The following is a 13,278-nucleotide window of genomic DNA, read 5'->3' as shown; positions in this document are numbered from 1 at the left end:
AATGAGAACACAGAGGCCCAGAGAGCGAAAGTGTGCTTGGCACAGTTCATTAGCGGCACTCCAGCTACTGAGTATTTACGGAGTCGATCTGGCGTAGGTGGCATTTAGTTGTGTGTCCAAATAGTGTTTATTGAGTGGAAGATGCGGAGGAGACATGTGACTAATTGCGTGGGAGAGAAAAGTCTCCACGATATAGATCAGAGCCTCTAGCATTCTGCACCCTAGGGACAAGCGTCCAGCCGGCACTTCACAGCCCGTTTAGACTCTATGGGCTGTTAATCTTCTGTCAGCTCCTAGCGCCTGTGCAAACAGCAGCTCCTTGCCCAGCTAAACTAATTGCATTGACTCTTGGTCACTTGGCTTTTATCTTGGGAGTAAAAAGGTCAGCTGTATTCAGAACAAACCTCTCCCAAGAATAATGAGTGTCTGCCTGTTCATGTGTGAAAGGGAATACACATTAAAACTGCTCAAAATTTTCCCAGTAGAGGTCTTTGGTACAAAACGTGCCCTACACCTCTTTTGGTCCTTCTTCTGATATCTTGATGAAGGCTCTGTTAATGAGAAAACACAAAATGCTTTAAAAAAAAACCTCTAGTCTTGGGCGCCTGGGTGGCTCAGTTGGTGAAGCGACTGCCTTTAGCTCAGGTCATGATCCCAGGGTCCTGGGATCGAGCCCCGCATCAGGCTCCCTGCTCAGCAGGGGGCCTGCTTCTCCCTCTCCCTCTGCCCCACCCTCTGCTTGTGCTCTCTCTCTCTGCCAAAAAAAAAAAAAAAAGAGAGAGAGATTAAAAAGCAAAGAGAAAGAAAACTCTAGTCTTGGAAAGTGGGTAGCTGACGTGTGTCGTGTTTTTATCGGGAGCTCTTTCTTTATCTCTTTTGCTGGACTTTGATGTTTCCATCAGTAAGTGGGGCAAATTACTGTGTATGGTGAGTCTCTGGTCTTTGGAACACACACGAGCGTGTCTTCTTATTTCTGCCCCTAGACGGCCCAGAAGGTGCACAGGACAGCAAAGCAAGTGTGTAGCCGCCTTGGACAATACAGAATGCCCTTTGCTTGGGCTGCCAGGTTTGTACAAACATAATCCTGACCTTTCTGTTCGCTCTTATCTGTAAAGTTCACGGCTGCCATCCTTGCCGGCAGCATTTAGCGGGCGGTCTCTGACAAGCCAGTTGTATCCTGGGCCACTTGGGATGGGGCTGAGTCCACTCGGGCATTGATAACAAAGGGCTCCAACAGCACACATTTCTCCCTCCCGGTGCCGTGGGCTGGGAGGCTGAGATCCGGGTGCCAGCATGGCCAGGTTCTGGTGAGAAACTCCTTTCAGGTTGCAGACAGCTAGCTGGCTTCTCCTTTCGCTTCACGTGGCAGAAAGGAAGTGAGCCCACTCTCTGGCCTCTCCTAAGGGCACTAATCCCATTCACGAGGGCTCCACCCTCCTGATCCAGTCACCCCCCACCACGTCCTTCCTCCTAATACCGGCACCTTGGGGTTTGGGTTTCCATGTAGGAACCTAGGGTGCAAACGTGAAGTCCGCCACACGATGTAAGAATCCTTTCTCCTAAAATTGGCCCTGCCTCGGAGAACCTTTCATTTCTTCATCTGTGGTGCTTCAGGGAAATTTTCTTTGGCTTCGGTTCCTGATCTGACTGACAGCACTTAATTTTAGTGCATTTTGGAGCAGACCTTATTTGCTAAAGTAATGGAATTTTTTTCCCCCCAGAAAACCCAAAATTGTAGTGAATTATGTCCAGTGTGCCCACTATTTCAGAGTTGGCTAGGTTTATGCTTCGAAAAGCTATCCTAGAATAGTTCTGGAAAACATACTAAAAATGAGAAGGCGCAAGAATGCAGTTGTTAAGTGCAAGGGGTAATTAATTAATAGACTTGCTTTCTGATGACAAATGTGGGAACCCATCACTGGGAGTGTACGTGGAAGGGTGTTATCTCCAGCTCATCTCTTAAGGGTAGGTTACATTTTTTCCCCCCAATTCTCGCCAGTCTACATGCAGGGATGACTTAAAATGTGTTTCTTGCTTATCCCACCCCCTTTGGAGTCCAGGTTCGCTGGCTTGTTTGCACGCAGCCTGTATCACTCACTAGAACTTCTGGGGAAAGGGCACCATGTTCTGAATAAGTCAATCAATTATGTGCAGTGGGTGTTGGGGGGTAGCATAAGGATAGGAGATTCTAAGTTCATTAACGCTTCTGTCACTATTTATAATCATGTCATTTGGGGGAAGCTTTCAAAATGTATCGTGTGTTGGTAGATGAAAAGACACACTTGTCCTTGTTTTGTGGACTGGTTAAAAAAAAAACAACACATGCACAGCCAAGGTTAGGTGAATGGTGAAGAGTCGCGGCGGCTGGTCTACTTAGGCATTATGGGAGGTGAAGAATGGCCTGTGAACGGACACATTCTTCGTGGTGCTCCGGCCTGAGGAGTCCATTGCTGCTGCTGGGATTATTTAGATCTATCTGTTGGCCCCATACAAGGCGGTGGTGTAAGTGCTTTGACGTTTACCTTCTTGAGGGGTGCCTACTGTTATTCCTACCTTGGCGATGAGGAAATACAGGCACAGAGCTAGTTAAAAAAAAAAAAATCCTTGCCCAACTTCACGTAGCATATGGCCCAGCAGGGATTCGAACCCACGGCGTGTAACCTCCGCCCACACTAGACCACGGTGGCGTGCGGCCCACTGTCCAGGCTGTCAGAGGAGCTGTTGCATGCTCTTTGGTCAGTAGAAACATTAAAAATTAATTTAAAAACCTTCAAAGGTAGAAGCTGTCATCCCCGGTTCTGATGAGGCATTGTACAATGCTCCTTTCTCCTTCCTGCCTTGTTCTGGTGGTTAGCAGCCCCAAGAGCTTACTCTCGAGGCTTGCCTGGGATATTTTAAAGATGTATGCCAAACCCCTGTTGACTGAGAATAAAGGAGGTGTGCTTAGAAGTAGGAACAGTGGTTAATGCCTGGAACCACATCTTCAGAGGCTCCGCCTGGGCGAATTCTGTTTTTGGCTAGAGCTGTTTCCAGTGTGGTGGGGGCTTAGACATTACTTCCCATTTTAGCAGTAAGCAGCTGCTTCAGAATGGGAGAAGGGGAGGGTAGGGAATCGTCCAAATTCATATTTGGAAACTCTACCTATATCTTATAAACTTTGTGTATAAATCCACCCTAGAGATCTAACTTAATGGTCATCAACTTTGGGACATGCTTTACCTTTGATTCAAATGCATGTGTTTTGTATATCCGGCTTGGTGAATTTTCACAAATGTTTCCGGTCATGTGACAACCGCTCCAACCAAGATCTGGAACGTGTCTATCACTTCGGAAAGTTTCTTCATGCCCCTGTCCAGTCAGCCATCCCACTCCCGTCAGTCAGCCGCCAATCCGGTGGTTATCACTACAGATGACTTTATTCTAGACCTTCATACCAATGGAATCCTATAGTACGTACTCTTGCATTTGGTTTCTTGTGCTCAGTCTGGTTTGGAGATTCATCCGTATTGTCGTATGTATCAGCCCTTCACTCTGACTGGTATTCCATTGTATGAATACACGACTGTGTATCCATTCACTTGTTGATGAATATCCGGGCTGGTTCCTTTCGGGGATACGACAGCTAAGTCTGCTATGAACATTTAGGTGCCATGGGGCCTAGGAGTGCAGGATCAGAGGAAGGGTATGTGCTGAATTTCATGAGAAATCACCAAATGAGTTTTCCAAAGTAGTTTTACCGTGTTATACACACACCAGCACTTAGTCTGTCTTAATTTGTCAATACTTGAGAATTAAAAAAAAAATTCTGTTGCTGTTTTAGACCCATTTTCAAAGATACTCAAGGTTCTCTGGATCTGGATGGGAGATTTTCTCCTTTATATAAACAAGACAGTAGCAAGCTTTCAAATGAAGACATTCTCAAGTTGCTCTCAGAATACAAGAAGTAAGTGTGTTACTGTAGTAAGTCAATAAAAGAGATGACATAATTTTCTAAAATGATGAATGGGAGTCCTGTATGGGAGAAACGGAATGCTTCGGAGCATTTTTGGATTTGGAAGCATTTGTAAGTTTGCATGTAGGGTAACCAGTGCATTCAGTAATCATAAATTTTAAGTATAAAATATTTCTTATCTTACACCTAGGCCAGAGAAGACCAAATTGCAGATTATTCCTGGACAGCTCAACGTCACAGTAGAATGTGTTCCTGTGGATTTATCAAGTAAGAATTCACATGTTACAAATCAGCCTTAAAGGGCTATGTTTGAATCTCAGGTTTTTATCTTTTCAATGTATTTCTTGAGGTTTACATGGTGTATTAAGTTCCTAGGGCTGCTGTAAGAAACTCCCACAAACTGGGTGGCTTAGGATGACAGATACATTCTCTGCCGGTTCTGGAAGCTAGAAGTCAAGATCAAGGCATCAGCAGGGCTGTGTTCCCTCTCAGTGCTCTAAGGAAGACTGGTGAAGTCAGTCATCGAATTTAGGGCTCACCCTAATCCAGGGTAACTTCATCTTACCAATTACATCTGCAAAGACCCTATTTCCAAATACAGTCCCATTCTGAGGTTCTGGTGGCCGTGAATTTGGGGGGGACAGTATTCAATCCAGTATACGTGGTGAATAGTTACAAATTAGGAAGGGTGTTAAGTTGATTTTATCAGATGCTGTTTCGTATATAATATATCCTGTCGTGAGTGTTCCCTAGTCAGTTTCTGCTGCTCTTCGCCTTGGATACATCCCATCAAGGGATCCAAAGGGAGGAGAGTTTCTTTTCCTCTCTAAAGACAAAAATCTAAGATCTCAGAAGAACAGACAGAAGACAGAAAAGACACTTTGCAGGAAATAAAATGGAGTGGCTAATAAAAACCTGATAAATGTTCAAATCTTCATAGTAATGCCACTAGCACAAATTAAAATAGCAAGACTCTTTTGCTCCTCTGTCACATTTACAAAAATGTTTAAAGTGAAACTGTCTAATGCTGGCTAGGTTTTAGCCAGGCACCATCACCTGTCATGAGTACGAACAAAATGTGGTAATCGATGTTCATAGATGCCCATAACTAAGGCATTTTGATTCGGAGCTTCTCTCCATCCATTCATTCACTGAATAAACTTTGCAGTTATGGAGAATAAAGTCTAGAAGGAGTGACAGACGGTAAATAAGAAAACAAGTGAGCGATTCGAGTCGGTGATTGGGGTGGGCTGCTTTAAAAAGGGTGGCCAAGGGGCGCCTGGGTGGTTCAGTCGGTTAAGTGTCTGCCTTCAGCTCAGGTTATGATTCCAGAGTCCTGGGATTGAGCCCCGCATTGGGCTCCCTGCTCAGCGGGAAGCCTGCTTCTCCCTCTCCCACTCCCCCTGCTTGTGTTCCCTCTCTCAATGGCTGTCTCTCTCTCTCTCTGTCAAATAAATAAATAAAATCTTAAAAAACAAAAAATAAAACAAATAAAAGGGTGGCCAAAGCGTGGCTCCAGCTCAGGAGCTGATTGCATGAGAAGGAGCGAGCACATGGTGGTTGGGGATGGTACATTCCAGATTGAGGGCTTGCATACCGAAAGACCGTGAGGCGGGAGCAAGCTTGGTACGTAGGAGCAGAAAGGAAGCCAGTGTGCCGTGTGATGGGAACAGTGAAGATGGGAACGAAGCAGGAGAGGTTCTGCAGGAAATTGTATAGACCATGGTAACTCTTTAAAGGGTTGGATTTTATTCCATATGCAATAAGAGGTCGCTAAAGGATCATAAGCCAGGGGAGTGGCATCCAGCGTACACTCCAAAACACCTGAGTACAATGGATTCTTTTTTCCTAAAGAAATAATTTGGAATGTCGACAGGAGTTTATGCACAAAGGTGTTCTTTTCCGTGTTGTTTATTTTGGAGGGTGATTGGAAACAACCTAAGAATCCAACACTGTCAGTGTGGTCAAGGCACGATGGTACACCAGGGAACTTGACGCAGCCATGAAAAATGATGTTTATAAAGAGTTCGCAGAATAAAACATTAGATCAAATGCCAAAACAACCCCAACCCTGCGTCAAGTTCTGTATATACAGTAGGATTTGTGTATTATTATATAAAACAGGCATCGAAAGGAGACAAGAAGAAAATATGCCAAAATACTAACAGTAGTTCTCTCTGGATAGTGGAGCGATCACTTTACTCTGTATCTCCAGATATTGTATTGTAAGTATCACTATAATAATTGGAGAAATCTGAGCCCAGCCGAAAACACTGTGTCCTCAGTGTCACTCTTCCCGGGTCTTCCTGCTCCATCGACACCGCGGCGCAGCGAGGACAGGCAGTGTTAGACCTCCGTCAGTACGTGAATCACCTCTAGTCCGGTGGCTACTTCGATAACTGAGGCCACCACACTTCTCCGAGCCTTTGTGTTTTTCACCTTCAGTATTGAATTTGTTATTGGTGACACATCCGAAGATCTGTCGTTTCCAAAGGCCTCCCTTATTTCTTAGGTGAAAGTTGCACGTGCACCAAGTTACCTTTTTTGAGAGTGACTATCCGTGAGCTAATTGGAGGCATGCATTTACTGTTCGTTCCCTGATACCAATAAAAATCTGCAGTGAAAGCTAAATTGCAGCCACGGGAGGAAAAATGTAATGGATTTCTTTGCAGAGTTTAAATTTGTCAAAATTATGATGTGTTATATTTGGCAAATCACTCTACATTGAGAACGAACTAGCAATCGTGTCTGGTTTGGATGGCTTCACTAAAATCAGTACCAGGCTATGCCGTCTTGTCCTTCTGAGTTCTTGAAGCGGTTGTATGACTTTTTTGTCAATCACTGAGAATTCTGTTTGTTAAATCACTCGTTGAGAATGCGGTCCTTGTATATTTTTATAAATGCAGGAATGTGTTCATGATTGCTAAATTGTATCACCTTTGCCTGTCTTCTTTCTCCTGGTATAGATTGTATTACTTCTTCATATGTGCCCCTGAAGCCTTTCGAAAAGAATTGTCAAAATATTACTGTGGAGGTCGAAGAGTTTGTTCCAGAAATGACAAAATACTGTTATCCATTTACTATTTACAAAAACCATCTGTATGTATATCCCTTGCAATTAAAATACGATAGCCAGAAAACATTTGCCAAGGTAAGCAGCGTAAACTATTCATTTTGGAGTATAAAGTGCTAATTATAATTTGCTGGTTTTAGGACTCATTTTGAGTGATTAATCATTTTTAGGCGAGGAACATTGCAGTCTGTGTGGAATTCCGGGATTCCGACGAAAGCGAAGCTAGCGCTTTAAAGGTTTGTTTATGATCTCGATAAGTATATACGTTAAGCGTAAAGATAAAGATTTTGGGGGGCGCCTGGGTGACACGGTCGGTTGGGTGTCTGCCTTCGGGTCAGGTCCTGAGCCTGGGGTCCCGGGATCTAGTCCCCCATCCGGCTCTTTGCTCAGCGGGGAGCCTGCTTCTCCCTCTGCCTCTATCCACCCCCCCCCATTGTGCATGCACTCTCTCTTTCCCTCAAATAAATCAATAAATAAAATCCTTAAAAAAAGATAAAGATTTTGGCACTTGGTAGTTTCACAGGCTAAGTTTAATTTCTTTAAGGGCCACAAAGAAAATTATTCAAGTGACGAAGGTAATATTGCCTTTTCTGCTCTTACACGTTAACTGTAAGGATTAAATCTTTAAAAATAACCAAATGAGGTGGGAGCGTGTGTAGCTTGAAAAATGGGGAAGCTCCATTTTTGCTTTTGCTCCGCTTTGATTTTGCGTCGCTCTCCTGTGCCATCACATCATTTTCTCCAATGACCTGATAGTTTCTAATGGGATCATCAGGGAACTGAAAACGCCTTTCTCCTTGAAACCTGAACGGGCTTTGAGCTAACAGAGGCACAGCAGGACTGCTTTGCTCTGAGACCGGACTTCGCAGGCACTGGCCAAATGGTGCCTCCAAGCTTGGATTCGGGGTGCAGGGAAAGCAGAATCTCAGTATCTCTGGTAGAGCAATCCTTACGTACCTCTCACGTCCCGGCGCCTTTAGCTTTGCATTAACCAGAGGCCCGAAAGAGAAGTTCCGAGAACATCTAGCCATCACGATTTATCGGGCCCCCTCCTTCTCTAGCTTGAGCCTAAATCAGACAGATGGACGGCTAGTCCTCCACGCAAACCTCCTGAGGGAAAAGCCTGGAAGCCCCTGACTAAGTCGTTGAATGTTTAATAACCCCTACCTTTGAAAGGTGTTTCGTTGGTTTTGTGTTTTGTTTTGTTTTGTTTCGTTTGTTTGTTTAACAGAGAAACCTAAGTTAGGAATTAGCTGGCTCAGATTAGATGTATTTTCTCTGATTCCTCCCCTCGCCGGGGATGAGAACGACTCTTCCTTTTCCCCTCATGCAGGATCCTTAAAGAGTCTTAGGTGACCCCTCCGCAGCTCCTGCAGATGGCCCCCAGAACCGTAGTTAAGGGGAGTTGGCGATGCATTCCCGTGGGGTTCTGAGTGTCATTTCTTAGCGGGCCTAGAGGCTGGCTGTGAAGTAACGGTGAGGCCGGTAGGACCTTGGCGCGCCGACTGCGTATTTATCCTTGAGCTCAGTGGCCCGGGGATGTGCAAAACTCACACCGGAAATGCAATCGGAGCTTTTCCCGGAACCCTAGAAAGCCTCGCATTTAGTTTGTGGGTCTCACGGAAAGCCAGTGACTTTTAAAACGTGGCTCATAAAGTGAGCGGACGGTCAGTTCGCCTGCAGCTTCGTGGACGTTCAGCTTTTAATTTCTTCAGGCGAGGAGTGTATCTGCTGGTGTGCGCGCGTGTCTTCGATGCTCGCCTTGCCCACCGCTCAAGGAGCGTCCAGCAAATGTTGCTAACTGCCTGGCTGGGAGCTTCTCCTAGGAAGAAATGCAAATAGCACAAGAGAAGTAAGCTTTCCAGATCTGGTTTCAGAGTGTTCCCTTTACAGATGGTTAGCTGCGTTTGACTTCTTGCCGTCAACTAATTGGGAAGTGCATTTTTTTTTTTTTTTTTTTTGATGACCGGATACTCGGAAGCATCCACGCGGCCAAGTTCAGTGATGTCTGGGGTGGTAGCTAGAGTGACTGTAAATGATTTGGAATGTACAGGCTCACGGTGAGAGCCGGGTGAGCTTGGCCGTGGCCTTGGGCTCACAGATGCCTCTAACTGTGTGTGGTTCCATTGCGTTATGTTTAGAGGCCTTCACCGAGATGGGTGACTCCGTTTGCTTCTTTTGCAGTGTATTTACGGAAAACCCGCGGGCTCTGTTTTTACCACAAATGCTTATGCCGTTGTCTCACATCACAACCAAAATCCAGAGTTCTATGATGAGGTAAGAATGCATTTTTCTGATGTTCGTAAAACACAGTGGTGGCTCTTCTTTTTCTGTTCATCTTCCATCATTTTCTCTGCCCTTGCAATCCCTGAACGTTTTGTCCCATAAAAATAGAAAGCGTCACACCAAGGCGAAGGGCTTGATGTCCTTCGATGACGGTGGAATTCGCCCACAAATGGAAGGGACTCTGGTGAGAGGTAACAATGTAGGGAACAAACATGAGACTAGAGCTAGGATTCTAGCCTCGCCTTGACAACGGGCTCCGTGACCTTGAGCAAGTCACTTCCCCTTTCCCAAGTCTCCATTTCCTCAGCTTTCAAAGAAGAAATTCAGAAGAGATGTTCTGAAGGCCCTTCTAGATCTTTCTTCCTGTGGTTTTGCATTGGGCTGGGGGCGCAGCCGCTCTGTAAGTGAAATGCTTGGCGAGACACAGCAGCACGTGGGGGCCACCAGAATCCCACTGGCTGTCCTAACGCCTCCGCGCAGTGTAGACGAAGGGGCGTGGGACCGTCTCTCAAGCTCCATGCTCCCTTCCCCCCCAGCCTACCTCTCCGGCCCTGCCTCTGCCTCTCTTTCCTTCTCCATCTCTGCATCTTGCTGTACTTGCCAGTGTTTCTCTTAGTGTCTCTGTCATAGCCTCTTCCAGTCGGTGTATCCCTGGCTTATCCAAATCTGCAGACTGCTTCGGCTTCCTACGTGTCTCCATAAACCTGGATATGCATCCCCGGCCGGAAGCTTTGCTCTTCCTGCTTCTCAGGGTTCTTTGTCCGAAACCATCCCCCCTGCTGTCACGATTTTCCCCAGGTCCACCTGCTGTCCTAAGGAGGCTTTGTAGCCCAGCTGTAGGCCTCCTCTCTTTCTCTGTCCAGTGCTCTTGGTGTGGTGGGGGATGGGGAGGAGCAGAGCGGTGCCTTGCGGTTCTGCCCCCCGGGGAGAGAGTATGGCTACATTCATGCGCAGCAGAGCGTTAGATACCCAGATGGTCTGGCTGCTGGGAATAAGCGTGTTCCGTGGTGAAATATACCTACAACAGAAATTAGTTGTAACACCAAAACCCTGCCTTGCATGAATGATGATGAGGCCAGATGTCCAGCACCAAGCTGTTGTAATATGTCCGCCTCTCTCATCGACACCAGTCACTCCAGAAAACTCGATCATGCAGTAAGTAATCCGCATTATTGTTAGGATGCCTGAAAGAAACAGGCTTTTCATTCATTCAGTCTATATTGACCAAGACAGAGCGGGAGATGGAGAGAGATGGTGTGTTCCTGTGCGCATGTATGCACATGTGTCAAATCAAGTACATCCGTGATCTCTCTCTTATATACTTCCGGGAGGCAGTAAAGACATTTGGTGGGGTCCTGATTGGAAAATCACTTGAGATGCTTGTACTGAAGTGTTCATTTCTAGGATTAAGTTCATGTGCCAAGGATGGCGAGTTTTATTTCTTTATTCAAGAGTAATCATGCGTTTTTCTTCAAAAAGTATTTATATGAACTGTAATTGGTGGATACTGTGATACCATAGTGATTTTTTGCATGTTTATTTGCAAAGCTTAATTTTTTTTCTTCCACACAAAGGAAGGCAACAATTTAGAGAAAAGAAGCCTTTCAAATCCAGTACACATTTTAGATCGATCGCATTCGCTGACGCAGATTGAGTTACATACTATCCCTGGGTTGTGAGGCTGTGGCTTTGATCTAGTGTTTTAGAAAATCCTGCTGCAGAGTTGCATCCAGGAGAATCCACTGGGCTCTCCAGCCCAAGTCATAAATCAGCTCTCACTACCCAGGAGACTACTGTTGTCAAATTGAAACCGACTGGAAAAGCCTTCAGAGTACATTTCAATGATATCTATTATCTGATGACTTGGCTTGTCATTTAGAAAAATATGTCATTGGAAAGTATGATGAAATTGAACTAAAGGTCTGACTGCCCAGCTTGACAATGAAAACAAAACAAAATGTGATATGTGATTTTGCTGTCGTTTCAGATTAAAATTGAGCTTCCCATTCATCTGCATCAAAAACATCATTTGCTTTTTACTTTTTATCATGTGAGTTGTGAAATTAACACAAAGGGAACAACCAAAAAGCAGGACACAGTTGAAACTCCGGGTACGTGTACTCTTGTCAAAGTCTCTTTCTACAGCTATTTGAGGTGGAATTGTCTAGAATATAACCTCTTTTCCTCAAGCTACAAACCACTTCTTCCCCTCACTAAAAAGTACATTTCCGAGTTGAAAAGTTCATCGGTCAAAGATGAATTATATGTTCATCTGACCATCATTTCTTTTAAGTAGAGTGGCTCAGCAACCAGAACTTTCCAGTTTGGCTCGCTAAGGATGTGGGAAGTAAGCCCAGAGCCCAGGGATATATTTGAGCTAGAGGGAGATTGGGGACCCACCTGGTTCTAGTGAAAATAAAACAGATTTAATGAATTTGAATAAACGCTAGTAGGGAAGTACCAGTCCTGGTCCCATCCAGCAAAGCTTTAGATAAACCAGTGGGAAGCATCCTTAGAAGAACACAGAGGCCCTATAAACATGGCATGTGCCACCGCCACTAGGTAAATATCAGCATACCCTGGGATTCAGATCCAAGTTAGCCTGGATCAGTCTGAAATTCCTTCCTTCCTTCCCTCACCAAATACGTCTGCGTATTTATTATGTGCAAGGCATTACAGTAGGTACTAAGGAGAATACAGTGGAGACTCAAACATAGCTCTCATCTTCAGTGAGCCTATGGTCCTAGCAGGGGAAATGAAATCTATGTAGACAACGATAAGATAAGATAGAAAGCCGTAGCTACCGAGAGAGCGGTGCTGTGTAATCTCAGGGAAGAGTGAGTTATTACTTGGGCTGGTTGGAGGGACAAGTGGCTGGGAATCTGGGAAGGCTTCCAGCAGGAGATGGGGTTTGGGTGAGGCCTTAAAGGGGCGGGGTAGAGTTTAAGAACGCAGTGACGGCAGGAAGGTAGATTCCAGGAGAGCAGAAGAGCTTGTCCAGAGGCCAAGTATTGAGGGGTATGGACAGGGAACCACACGTAAGTTCAGTAGGACCAGAGCACAGGGTGTTGGGAGGGGACTCAACAAGCCGTCAGGTTGAAAAGGAGGCGCCAGATCATGGAAAGCCTTGAATGCCAGGCTGTGGATTTGACTATATTCTGTCACCAGTATGGAGCTATCGAAGGGCTGTAAATGCCAGTATAAGAGCTCTTCCCCAGGAAGTCCCAACGGGTGGCAATGTGGTGGCGGACGGAGTTGGAGCCAGAAAGAAGGAAGAAACGCCAGTTAGGGGCTAATTCAGAAGTCTGGGAGGAAAGGGGGCCACCCTACAACAGCAGCTGGGGGATGGAGAGGGAGGGATTGCAGAAGCAGCGTATATCGGGTCTGGCCAATGGCTGGCAACTAGAGAGAGAATTCAGAGTCAGCACTGAAGCTTCAACACTGGGAAGAAGAAATTTGCAAGGAGCAGAACCCTGGGGCTGGGGGGTGGGGTGGGGGAGGGGATCGTAGGTTTTGGACTGATACTGAGTTTGAGGTGCCGGTAAGACCGCTGAGTGATGCCCGCCCAGCAGCCAGACTGAAATATTAGGAAGTTGCCCTTATGGATCGTGTGGTCCTATTCTGTCTCCACAGAAATTGCAGTTTGTTCAGGGCAAGGGACCTCGAGGGTTGAGAAGAAATCTGGCAGAACGATAGGAACCCAAGACCATGCATGTCCTAAAAGACAAATTACTCTTTCCTTATTTAAGCCGTAGACCAAAGTGGGCAAAGGGCTCGGTGAAGCACGAGGCGGTTATTCCGTGGGCCACTCATCACTTTGAACTGTCCATCTTTAAGTGGTGTCACGTCCCTGAGCCAGATGGCGTGTGCTCGACACCGTACCTTTCCAGCTTCCAGGTGCTTCGCATGAGTTTTGACTGAGAGACACCCTTGGCCATGCTCTGATTAATTCACGGTGCAAAAATGT

At 45.8% G+C, this 13,278-nt stretch overlaps 1 protein-coding gene across 2 annotated transcripts in view; it reads left to right on the top strand.

The window, feature by feature from the left end:
- The window catches only part of DOCK11 (dedicator of cytokinesis 11), a 183,821-nt gene that overhangs the window by 79,043 nt on the left and 91,500 nt on the right, over positions 1-13,278 (top strand). For both annotated transcript variants that reach the window (XM_087859834.1, XM_087859833.1), the window contains exons 14-20: positions 984-1,066; positions 3,821-3,943; positions 4,143-4,219; positions 6,919-7,103; positions 7,196-7,261; positions 9,210-9,302; positions 11,299-11,422. In XM_087859834.1, the coding sequence (XP_087715960.1) occupies positions 984-1,066; positions 3,821-3,943; positions 4,143-4,219; positions 6,919-7,103; positions 7,196-7,261; positions 9,210-9,302; positions 11,299-11,422 (751 nt within the window). The remainder of the gene's footprint in view (positions 1-983; positions 1,067-3,820; positions 3,944-4,142; positions 4,220-6,918; positions 7,104-7,195; positions 7,262-9,209; positions 9,303-11,298; positions 11,423-13,278) is intronic.

This window comes from Ursus americanus, chromosome X (assembly GCF_024610735.1).
Source record: "Ursus americanus isolate L20-20 chromosome X, mUrsAme1.1.p, whole genome shotgun sequence".
Lineage (NCBI taxonomy): Eukaryota > Metazoa > Chordata > Mammalia > Carnivora > Ursidae > Ursus > Ursus americanus.
This window is presented reverse-complemented; position numbering and strand designations above follow the sequence as displayed.